At 41.5% G+C, this 12,827-nt stretch overlaps 1 protein-coding gene across 8 annotated transcripts in view; it reads left to right on the forward strand.

Moving 5' to 3' along the window:
• SPHKAP (SPHK1 interactor, AKAP domain containing) overlaps nt 1-12,827 on the forward strand; it is a 73,818-nt gene that overhangs the window by 58,236 nt on the left and 2,755 nt on the right. For 3 of the 8 annotated variants that reach the window (XM_034439344.3, XM_034439347.3, XM_034439348.2), the window contains 4 exons: nt 6,737-6,910; nt 8,545-8,631; nt 10,864-10,916; nt 11,012-11,196. In XM_034439344.3, the coding sequence (XP_034295235.2) occupies nt 6,737-6,910; nt 8,545-8,631; nt 10,864-10,916; nt 11,012-11,196 (499 nt within the window). The remainder of the gene's footprint in view (nt 1-6,736; nt 6,911-8,544; nt 8,632-10,863; nt 10,917-11,011; nt 11,197-12,827) is intronic. The other 5 variants (XM_034439350.3, XM_087872656.1, XM_034439349.3 and 2 more) reach the window with 3 other exon arrangements.

The following is a 12,827-nucleotide window of genomic DNA, read 5'->3' on the forward strand; positions in this document are numbered from 1 at the left end:
GCGGCCACGGACCGGCCGGCCAGGGAAACAGCTTGCAGTAGGTGGATGGGGGAGATACGGACAGCTCTTGCCCTCAGAACTACCATCTGGCCTTTATTGACTGAGACCCCTACTGTGATTAGGGGTTGTGAGATCAGAGCTATGACTGGGGGTTTGTGGAGATTTGGGGGTTGGAGAGGCGGTAGGCTGACCATGGTTTGGTTTATTGGTCGCCTTGGGTGGCCCCTCCTCCCCCCCTTCTCCCAGGTATGGGTGGGTGTTGGCCTTTGATGGCCATCCACCCTTGGATTGGGTTTTGCTGTTTCGTTACTCCTACTCTCGCCTCAGGGAAGATCTTGTGCCCGTGGTACTATTACCATCGTTATTAACATCTTTACAAACTGCTGGCCTTTTATCCGACCCCTAACTGGAAGAGAACTGGGCAAAATGGTACGCAGGTGCTGAGGGGGCAATTGTCATCCACTGAATGAAAGGATGGGCTTTTCTGACTCTATTGTCGGTGTCATCTGGCCCAGTCACTGTGAGAGGGTGACTGGGATAATTAGCCTCCGAATGTGGTGGGACGACACTGGCCCCTTCCATTGCTGTGAGAGGGCAGTGAAGCCCAGCTCCTGGTACGAAGATCTACTCTTGACCCAGTACTATTGGATTATCTGGTGAAGCCCTGACCAGTTTACTCTCCACCTCTGTTTTTTGTGATGTTTAGGCTGCTGGCCTTCTTGCGTTGCGAGACTTCCCCCTCTCGCAGGTTTGGCCCTCCTCACTATCGAGGGCCTACCTTGATGACGGATTTTGGAATCCCGAGAGGTGGCATGTTGCGAAGAGGGGGTTGTTTTTAGATAAGATTTTAAAGGGTTCTGGGAGGGAGGTGGGTTGTGTGGGTCTAGGGGAGAACCCGCGGGGAAAGAGGCCTGGTCCGGCTGAAGAGCGCGATATGGGAAGTGCAGGACTCAGGGTCAAGGAGGGGGTTAGAGCTTGTGCTATTGATGGACATTATATCAGTACTGTGAGTGGGAGGGGCAGATATAGCGGGAGCAGGGGGCCATATCATGTTATGGGAGCGCGCGCTCGCTGTCTTCGAGTGGTGGCGCACTCCTGCCCCCAATGCTCCTCTCGTTCCCCAGGTTGCACAGACCCTCAGGCCCTGGGCTTTTGGCTGATGCTATGCAATGCCAGGTCCATGGTAAATAAAGCCCACCTCATTTGTGATCTAGTTCAGGAGGGGGGAGCAGACCTGGCAGGTATTATGGAGACCTGGTTGGGCCAGGAGGCATGGTCCCCCTCGTTGAAATGTGCCCACCTGGTTTTCGCGCATTTCATCAGCCGAGGTCACAGGGGAGGGGCGGGGGTGGCTGTTTCTCAGATGGCCGGAGGTGAGTCCCTCCTTGTGAAATGGGGTCATGGGGTTCAAATGGGCTTGCTGGTTATGTACCTGGCTCCCTGCCACGTGGCGGCAGCCCTGCCCGAGCTGCTCAATCTTATAGCCGCGGTTGATACCCCCAGGCTTATGGTCATGGGGTATTTTAACCTGCCATCCGTCGGTGAGGCATCTGAGATGGCTCGGGAGTTCATGGCTTCCATGACAGCCATGGACCTGACCCATTTAGTTTATGGCCTTACTCACACGGGCGGAAACACGCTGGACCTGGTTTTTGTCTCTGGTCAGTGGTTGAGTGATCTTGAGATAGGGGATATAGTGATCGAGCCCTTGTCATGGTCAGATCACTCCCTCCTTCGCTTTGACCTTCAACTGCCACACCCCACCGCAGGAAGGCAGAACCGATGAAGTGGTTCCGCCCCAGGCGCTTGATGGACCCAGATAGCTTCCAGATGGAGCTTGGGCCATTTCCTGAGGCTCTGGCTCACGGCTCGACTGAAGACCTAGTGGCCGCCTGGGATAGGGTGGCCACTGGAGCTTTGAACCGGGTCGTGCCTTTGTGGCCTCTGACCCGGTGCCAGTCTCACCTGGCTCCTTGTTTCACCAAGGAGCTGAGGGAGATGAAGTGCCGGAAAAGATGCCTGGAGAGCAGTTGGAGGGCCAGTCACTCTGAATCTGACCGAACACTGGTAAGGTCTTATATTAAGACCTACCTAGTGGTGATAAAAGCGGCAAAATGTAATTATTTTTCCGCTCTTATTGCATCATCAGATAAATGCCCGGCAGCCCTGTTTAGGGTGGCCCACTCCCTGCTCCACCAGGGAGTGCGGGAGGACCCCTTGGAGGGTAGAGCCAAGGAGTTTGCACAGTATCTGTATGACAAAATCGCTCAGATTCGGGAAAACCTGGACTCTGACTGGGTAGATTCAGGGGGGATGATGGAGGCAGGTCTTGAGAATATTACCTGGGAAGAGTTTGATTCTGTGGCTCCTGAAGATGTGGACAGAATAAAGGGTAGACTGAGCACGGCCACATGTTTATTGGACCCGTGTCCCTCCTGGTTGGTGCTGGCCTCCCAGGAGGTAACGCGAGGCTGGCTCCAGGGGATTATTAATGCTTCCTTGAGTGAGGGTGTCTTCCCCGCCGCCTTGAAGGAGGCGGTGGTGAGGCCTCTCCTCAAGAAGCCTTCCCTGGACCCAGCAGTGTTGGTTAATTATCGTCCAGTCTCCAACCTTCTCTTCATTTCAAAGGTTGTTGAGAGCGTGGTAGCGTGACAGCTTCCTCAGTACCTGGATGAATCGGCTTATCTAGATCCATTCCAGTCGGGTTTCAGGCCTGGGTACAGCATGGAGACGGCATTGGTTACATTGGTCGATGATCTCTGGAGGGCTCGGGACAGGGGTTGCTCCTCTGTCCTGGTCCTATTAGACCTCTCAGCAGCTTTTGATACCATCGATCATGGTATCATGCTGCATCGGTTGGAAGAGTTAGGGGTGGGGGGCACCGTGTTGCGGTGGTTCTCCTCCTTTCTCTCCGACCGGTCGCAGTCTGTGTTGACAGGGGGGCAGAGGTCGATCCCAAGGCCCCTTGTATGTGGGGTGCCACAGGGGTCGGTCCTTTCGCCCCTTCTGTTCAACATTTATGTGAAGCTGCTGGGTGAGATCATCCGTGGTTTCGGGGTGAAGTACCATCAGTATGCTGATGACACTCAGCTGTACATCTCCACCCTGGATCACCCCAATGATGCCTTTGAAGAGATGTCCCGGTGCCTGGAGGCTGTACGGATCTGGATGGGGAGAAACAGACTCAGGCTCAACCCATCCAAGACCAAGTGGCTGTGGTTTCCGACATCCTGATATAGTCAGTTGATGCCATCACTGACTATTGGGGGCGAGTCGTTGGCCCCCACGAAGAGGGCTCGCAACTTGGGTGTCCTCCTGGACTCACGGCTGTTTTTAGAAGAGCATTTGACGGCTGTGGCCAGGAGGACTTTTTATCAGATTCGCCTGATCCACCAGTTGCGTCCCTTTCTGGATCGGGACTCGTTACGCATGATCACTCATGCCCTCATCACTTCCTGCCTGGACTACTGTAATGCTCTCTACATGGGGCTCCCTTTAAGGAGCACCCGGAGGCTCCAACTGGTCCAGAATGCAGCCGCGTGGGTGGTTATGGGAGCGACATGGCGCTCCCATGTGACTCCCCTCCTGCGCGAGTTGCACTGGCTCCCGGTGGTCTTCCGGGTGCGCTTCAAGGTCTTGGTTACCACCTTTAGAGCACTCCATGGCTTAGGACCGGGGTATCTACGAGACTGCCTTCTGCCACCAATAGCCTCTCACCGACCAGTACACTCCAATAGAGAGGGTCTTCTCAGGGTGCCGTCGATCAAACAATGTCGACTGGTGGCCCCCAGGGGGGGGAGCCTTCTCTGTGGGGGCACCTGCCATCTGGAACGAGCTCCCCCCCGGAGATACAGAGGATCCCAGATCTGCGTACTTTCCGCCGCGCCCTCAAAACATTCTTATTCCAGCAGGCTGGTCTGGCCTAACCTCTCTTTTTAACTGTTTTTAAATTGGTTTTATAATTGGGGTGTTTTAAATCTGGCCAATGTATTTAATGTATTTTAAAGGGTTTCTAACATTTGTATTATGTATATTTTACTTTCTGGCTGTTCACCGCCCTGAGTCCTTCGAGAGTAAGGCGGTATATAAATTTAATTATAAATAAATAAATAAATAAATAAATAAATAAATAAATAAATAAATAAATAAATAAATAAATAGATAGATAGATAGATAGATAGATAGATAGATAGATAGATAGATAGATAGATTTAAAATAACTACTCATGATTTGCTCTTTCATGCACTCACAACTCTGACCTACACAGATATACACATATATATCATCCTCATACATTCCTTCTTAGCCATAACAAAGTGATTTTAAAAAAGGGGAAATTGTATATAATTAACACAATGGCAACTGAGAATATTGTATGCAGATACCTTGGGGAATTGTAGGCAGCCTAGTTCATCATCCACCAAACCAGCAATCTTGAATTTGGAAAGAGAAAACAGGATTTAAAAAACCTACAAAAATAAACCCTAGTATGAAGTATGAATAACAAGAAAAGGGATACATGAAGGGACAGAAGAAAGGGCATAATTAACAACTTGGATAGCTTAGAAATTAGGCAAAGAGAAGGAAACCAGTTCAAAAGAAAGGATGAAAATAGAGAAAATCCAAGAAACAGGATGAAGAATTTTAAAAAATGAAATACTTTGGTTTCTTGGTGGCTGCCTGATTATTAGCTAGCTCAGGAATGTCAAACTCGCAGCCCGTGGGCCGGATAAGTCACGCGCTGGCCACGCCCGGTTTAGCGAAGGGAGAAAAAGTCATGATACGTCACATGATAACGCTGTGACGGTGTGAGTTTCATACCCCTGAGCTAGCTTGTTGACTGTTGAGCATGGATACCAGAGCATATGCTGCTGCACACTCAAATCTTGGTACAGGTAGTCCTCGGCTTACCACCATTCGTTTAGTGATTGTTCGAACTTACAATGACACTGAAAAAAGTGAGTTATGACTGTTTTGCACACTTACCACCATTGCACCATTACCATGGTCATGTGATCAGAATTTAGGCACTTGGCAACTGGCATGTATTTCTGATAATTGCAGTGTCCGGGGTCATATGATTCCCGTTACCATTTGCAACCTGAAGGTTACCATTTGTAACCTTCCCAGCCAGCTTCCAACAAACCAGGTCAATGGGGCAAGCCAGATTCATTTAACAACCACATGATTCACATAACTGCAGTGATTTGCTTAAGACTGACAGAAAAGATTGCACAATAGGGTGCATCTCACTTAGCCTCATTTAGCAATGGAAATTTTGGGCTCAGTTGTGGTCGTAAGTCGAGGACTACTTATTAATAATGCAGCATTTTTACTTCTTTCAATCTAATACTGGTGCCACAAAGATGAAAAGCAAAGTGACTTGTCTCAAGTCAGTATTCTTTTTCTCCTTTCCCCTCCTGTTCTAAACACAGCAGCAAGTGTACAGTGTCACTCCTCTCCTCATGTCTTTCCTGGCTGTGTCATTTTCCTATGTCCTTCCCCTCTTGTCTCACTGCTGCCAGTGCTTGTCTTCTTGCATAAAGAGCAGAAGGAAAATCTTGAGGAATCGGGCAGGAAGGTGGGCATTGGTGGGGAAAAATATAGGTGAGTTAGAAGGTCAGAGAAAGTTTTGAAGTCAAAACCAGATTATAGAGCACTGCTTTTTCTAGGAGAAATTCTGCTGCACCAACATCATCTTTGCTACTACATGGGATTTATGTGGAATCTGTTTGAATAGCAGAGGTATGTAGATGTAATTTAGGATCTACTTATAGATTGGGGCATTTGTTGTAAATTATAAAGGATTTCTGATTCATAGCCATTTAACAATGGCAGCAACAAAACGATTTTTCCCATTTAAATTAGATTGCAGTATAGAATTTCTTTTTGCAAACCATGTGATAAGAAAAATACTTTGAGGCTGACTTCATTTTACTTTTATATGGGATACTTTTTAAAATACTGGATATTGAAGCTTCCCAAATATACAGATAACTGGGCTAGAATTGAAGGTTCAAGTTATTTCAATCATGAAGAAATATATCATCCCACAAAAAACTTGGACACTTTATCAGTCTTTTCCAATTATTGTCATTGGTCTTACTAACTTACACAATAGGGCCCTTAACTGATCCTGAAAACATTTATATGTTTTCATGGAAAAGGGACAGATTGTGTGATTGCCAGGCCCAGGAAAGCAGCTGTAAAGAAAATTTTTGGAAATTGTGGCATTGCCGCTGAATAGTCCCATTATCTGATCACCACTCACCTCATATCAGATAGTGGATAAATAGATGAATTTATTACAATTGTTGACAGGTATTGACCTAGCAAGAAAAATCACATTGCTTAAAACTCTTAATTATATTCTTTTCCTAATCATCTGTTCTTTCTCCCATTTTCCCTGTCCTTGAAGCAAACTGTAGTTTAATTTTGCTCCTCAACAGATGGAAAAGGTGATTCATTTGTCTGGGAGCAGAAGGGAATGGAATTATAGGTGGTATACAGTGGTACCAACTGCAGACTGCAATCCTTACAAGAGAGAATACCATTTTAGTTTTTCTCATAAAATATATGGTAACAGATGCATCTTCAAAGAAGGCAGTATAAATTGCATTAAGGTCTGATGATTCCATGACTGCTACAAGGGTGTTGACAATTGGAATTATTTCAGTTGTAAGAATTATAGGATAGTCTTGTTTCATCAGGAACATCTTTTCTTTTATCAATCAGTTTGACAGTGTGTAGCTGCCCTGAATCTGAAGCCTCTGTGGACAATACAGCAGTGGAAGAGTTTCCAGTCCCTCTTAGCAGCAGTGAAGAAAGTACATGTAGCAGCTGGTGCCAGCTGGCAAACAATCCTGATGATACAAGCAGCTATTTGCAACTCAGCGAGAGATCTATGAGGTAACCTTGTGCTCTTCAAGCTATAAACTGCATAAATGTTTGGCTTGTGGTTTTCTCAAAATGAATTCTGCAAAAAGAGGTTTAGCTTTCATACTGGGTTCCAGGAGACCTCATTATAGCTTTGGAAATAATGCAAAATAATAATAATAATAATAATAATAATAATAATAATAATAATAATAATAATAATAATAATAATAATAATAATTTTAAAAAATTCTAAATTTGCCGGACTTGAACATTTTGACTCTACAAAAAACCACCTTACTCGGAACAGCTTATATCCTCCGACGATACCTTAACAGTTCCTAGGTCCTTGGTTAGGACTCGAGCTGCTGAGCTATTAACCAGCCTCAAAGGCTGTGAATCTCATTAAATATTAACCAATAATAATAATAAATTGTAATCCAACCCAAAGCAATTGTTTTCCATTCCCATAAGAAAAACACTAAGGGACAAGCTAATTGGTCAATCAAGCTCATTTTTTTCCCATTCCATATTGCTGACACATATATTATTTGGGTGACTTGCACATTGCTCTCCTGTACCAAGTTCTCATTCATCATTAGGGTAGAAATCTAAGTAGAAAAGTCTGGAGGACATATGACTATTTAAAGCGCCTTTTTTCTGTCATGAACTTCAGACTTATTACATGACTGGGAGTATCAAAGACAAAGTTTCAGGATATGTGTAGATCTACATAGCTTTATTAGGCCTGAATAGCCAGTCTATAAAGGAAAAAAATAACTTGAATAATCTATTCCTTTTACAGATATTTCATTCTATGGCTCATTCACATTTTCTAAATGCTTACATCTAACCCTGTGCTGACATAGATACCAAGCAAAGTAGATAAATTCCCAACTGTTTTAAGACTTTTCTCTTCATAAAAATAATTTGCCATTGCACTCTTGGATCGTTTGTCCAACAAGATTGATAATTTGTATTAAGAGACTATTATTGTTTTCAGTGTTCACATTATGTGGCTCAGTGCTGCCAAAGCAATCAAGTATTTGGAGCTGCAGATTGATATAAGATGTCACACTGCCAAATTATTTTATAAGAAGTTTCTGAGTTTGTGGAAAGATATTTAAAGGGATTACAATGTGATCAGACTTAAAGTAGAGGCATTTAGAATGTAAACTTGCTAAATACTTCATCATTGCAATATCAACTGATAATTGGAACATAAATAAACCAATCATCATTGATCCAATATCATTAAGCGTTCATATCGCCTGTCAGCAATTCAAAGCAATACCTTTTAAATGTTACACCTCACACATTTGCTGTTAATATCAGTTGGTTCATATGCAGGCATAAATCACCTTATAAAAAGGATAATTTGCTATCCTGGGCTGAAAACACATTTCCATTTCAAACACATACTTCAGATTTAGTTCTTTCTTTAGTAGTACTTAATATCACTAAATATATACCTACTGCAACAGTTTCCCTTGCTTTTTTCCCTTATTTTTTTGCTCTGTTAATAATGGTTTGCTGAGCGAAGAACTACATGCCCTCATTCTGACAAATAGAAAAGTAGCAGTTCTGCCTGTCACTTTGGGTTAACATTGTGTTCAAGTGCGTATTGGGGCAGACTAGCATTAATATTAACATTTTTGCATTGTCAGCAATGGCAACAGCAGTACCTCTAGCAGTCTTGGCATTATGGATCTGGAAATTTATCAGGAAAACATACCATCTTCTCATGCATTTAAGTAAGTAGCTGTTTGGGTATGGGAGTCATCCTACAGAAACACCATTTCATTTTAATATAAAAAAATTCACAGTGTGTACAGTGTGGCAAATTTTTCCAAAGCTTCATAGTTTATCTTGATGCTTTCCAGTTGCTGTTTTTCAAGTAGCAATATAACCCTATAGTTGCTTATTACAAGTTTGATAATTACTGTTTAATAAAAATGTCTAGCTTTCACACAAATATTACAGTGCATTACAAAGTGCAAATTAACTTTCTGTCCTTATATTAAATAAGTTTGCATATACAAATTCATGTCTACAGTTCATGTATATTTTCCCTCCCAAGCCTTATCGTAATATTTAAGGGTACATAGCTACTTTTGTTTTTGTTGGAGCTGTCGACAGTAATTCATGTAAATGCTTTTATCTAGCAACACATTTTTGTTTATTTTGAAGACTGATACTCTTACAGCCCCAAGTCCTGCACTTGGCAGGTAGCAAACAAGCATTAACACATTTCCACTCATTTTATTAGCTCAAACAGCAAACAATACGAGGGATTGTAAATTAAATAGCAAAAGATATGCAGAGAAAGAATATCACATTTGTAACTTACTGTAGCTGAAGTTTAAGTACCGTATTTTTTGGAGTATAAGACACACCTTAGTTTGTGGGAAGGAAAATAGGGGGGAAAAAATTCTGCCTTCCAGGTATTCATCTGATTAGTGTCCTTAGCCTGGTCAGCTTCAGCACATTAGTTCGCTGGTTGTGAGTGTGCGCATTCACAACCAGCGCTGAGCTTAAGCTTGGGAGAAATTCAAATTAACTTTAACAAACTAGAAAAAAATAGTTGAAAATAGCAAAATGAAATTTAGTTCCTCATTTAGGAAAATCAGATGCATTGGAATAGGGTGGTGGATACCTGATTTGGCAAAGATGCTTATGAAACTTATACTGGAGATGTACTTGACTGCAAATTGATTATGGACTGGACTATGATATGGTTGAAAATAAAAGCAACTGCCACTTTGTTAATTATATTAAAAAAAGTATGATCTCCAAATATTGGGAAGTAATAATTCTTTATATTGCTTTTGTCAAGTTTGTCCATTCTGAGGACAACTAATAGCCCACCTCTGCATTTCAACCTCTATGTAATGCATTGCATTCATTTCATTGAGGATATCTCTTAGCAACAAATTAGGCTTGTTCAGAACAGATTCAATTAAGATGAAGAGAAGCTGTAAATTTCAAAATGAAAAGATAATTAACATGGTGCATATTTTAAACATATTTTCTTGTTTGAGTTTATTTCTATTACATTTGTCTAAAAGCATTAAAGCTCTGAACAGGTATGTGAAATATGCTTATATAATCTAAATCTGGAAAACTGAACCATTTATCAATATATGCGCAATATTTATCACAAAAATAAAAATATACTGTTGTTTTATACAAATGTCTTCCAGTATCTCAATTTTGGAACCTCTTTACATTCCAATAACCATATCCTATATATATTTAGTGTGCAGTTCTAAAAGACAGACATGTTCAAGTCCAATTTCATTCAATCAAATCCAAATATGCAAATGAATGAAGACAAAGCAGAAACACCTCTATGCATCTTTCTGAATGCAAAAATGGGACATTTATGTTTAATTTATGTTTTTAAATAAACACAATATTGAATATTGAATTCAGTTGATAAAAGTTTAATGCAATGAACATTTTTGAGTAGTATTGCAGAAATTAATGATCTTAAAAATCCCATGTGCCTTAACAATCAGTGTTCAAATCCATAATACCCATTTCTTCTATAAAGGCATAGCATGGAATTAATGACTGAGGTTCAAAAACTGGGCAAGCATGCAAGCTTCTGCCTTCTGCTACCCCACCCACCGTGCCGACTCGTGGATTTGAGGCTACCTTGAGTTTTGTTCTAGATTTGCTGAGCATTTCTTTAAATATTTAAAATCTGAATCAGAAGGCCTTTGTTTGGTAGAAAAAAGTAACTGAAGAGAGTCTAGATGTGCCTCCCTTGGCAAGGAATTATGAAGGCTGGTGCAAAACACAAAAAAAGCATCTCTCATTCCTATCATTGCTTTACCAGTAGGTTTCTGTTAGCATAGTTCATAATAAAACCATTACTTTTCTTGATCTATCTGAAGTAATCACAGATTCATGAAAGAATGAATATGTAGTAAGAGCCAAAGTTCCTTGTAAACATTGTTTTTTGTTTTTGTTTCTTAAAGTGATTTAACAGAAGGAGGAGTTTTCTGTGAGAAACTACCAGAAAAGATAGAAGGTAAGTCATACATTATAAAACGAGGCAGGGGAATTTTCTTCTTAAGCATCTGTCTCATGAAATTAAAGAGGAAAAAACATACTTTCACTTTTTAGCAGGCACGTCTGGGTTGACTGTTGAAACTACTAATGAGCAGAAAGATCTCTTGGTGATAAACGTGGATCTGGAACCAGAATATCCTGATGCAGAATTGCGTGCTACACTTCAATGGATTGCTGCATCGGAGTTTGGCATACCCATGATCTATTTTAAGAAATCTCAGGAACACAGAATTGAAAAGGTATTTGTGAATGGTTGGATAGATTCCACTGTTTAATATACCATCACCGCCAGAGGTGGGTTTCACATAGTATCACCAGTTCACCATGCACGCACACTCTCGCTTTGCACACAGCATGCCTTTCGCCCATGCGCCCGGCCTCAAAAATGTGGCTAAATAGGACAGTATTACACTGGGGTGGGTGGGTGGACACACCCACAGTCGCCATTACCAGTTTACCCAAACTACTCCAAACCGGCTGAATACCCACCACTGATCACCGCTTTCTATGGTAGGCAATAGTGTACAAGCAAGAAAATATATAAAATAAAATACCAAACCCAATTTCCAGCTATTAATGTACTCAAAAGGATATCCTGTGTATCATTCAGTAGAACAGCTTTAATAATCTTTAATCTTTAATAATCTGGGAAAGGCAAGGGGGACTAAGAGCGGTCTGTGTGTGAGAAATTCAGCATGTTCAGCATGGGGACAGCTACCGAGAGAGTATATTGTTTGCTTCCTAGTCCAGAGGCTTCATATCAGGTGGCAGCTCTCATCAATCCTTTCCAGAAGAATATATGGGACAAACAAGATCTTGACAGGAGTCATAGTTTTATAAATATCCAGGAGCTAAATCATGATGGGTAATCAGAATGAGATTACAGTATTTAGAGACAAATGTCACTTTTTCAGACAGAAAATTGCAATAACAAAAAAAAAAATGGATTTTTGTCTTCTTACAGTAAAAAAAAAAAATTGGCTTTTGCCATTGAGATACTGTAATTTTGTTGCATCTTTATGCCATCATTTCTGTAAGCTGCTCCAAGTAGTATATACACAAAATCTTTTTGTCTTCACACTGCTCTAAGTAAGATCAAGAGATTATGACATATTAATTCTGTACCATGTGTTCCGGGGATAATTGGGGATTTAAAGCCAAACATCTTGTATCTAAGCCTGTGCATTACCTTTCATTGATTCATATTATGAAATGTGTTTGATTCATGCCCACACAAGATAGCAGTCCAGAAACTGACAGTATTACAATTCACATGCTACTCGGTATTGCTTAAAAGTTATTTCCACTACCACCACCACAATAAAAATCTGTTCATTCACAACTGTAAGAAACAATCATGTCTGTAAATAAGGCCTAGATTTACAGTAGTGAGTCAAGCAGGTAAATGTAAAGTGATAGCTTACATAAAGTAGGTGTTACAAGTTTTACATATATTCTGCTCCCTCTTACCTAATCCCCTTTGGTAGCTTGGAACAACTCACTTCAGAATCAGCAGCATTATCTTTGGAAGGCATTGTAGAAGCTGAGGTCCACTCCAAAGCTCATGGTGTAAATAGGTTGCTTCTACAATACACACCAGTGTTGCATAAATAGTGGGAAGTATATCATTGCTATAATAATATAGCTGCAAAAATGATAGGAATCTGCAGAACCAAATAATCAAGTGACCCTTCAATACAGCTGACTTACTGTTAGGTATTTAGGGGGAAGTACCATTTGAGAAACTTAAAATATTATTTAAATGCAGATTCAGTAACAACTTCCCAAATTCTATCACAGAAACAGCTGACAGCTTTGTAAATAGTTGAATCAATTACTAAAACCTATGTGAGAAAGATGAAATGCATTA

The sequence above is a fragment of the Pantherophis guttatus genome, chromosome 6 (assembly GCF_059756535.1).
Source record: "Pantherophis guttatus breed Tessera chromosome 6, ASM5975653v1, whole genome shotgun sequence".
Lineage (NCBI taxonomy): Eukaryota > Metazoa > Chordata > Lepidosauria > Squamata > Colubridae > Pantherophis > Pantherophis guttatus.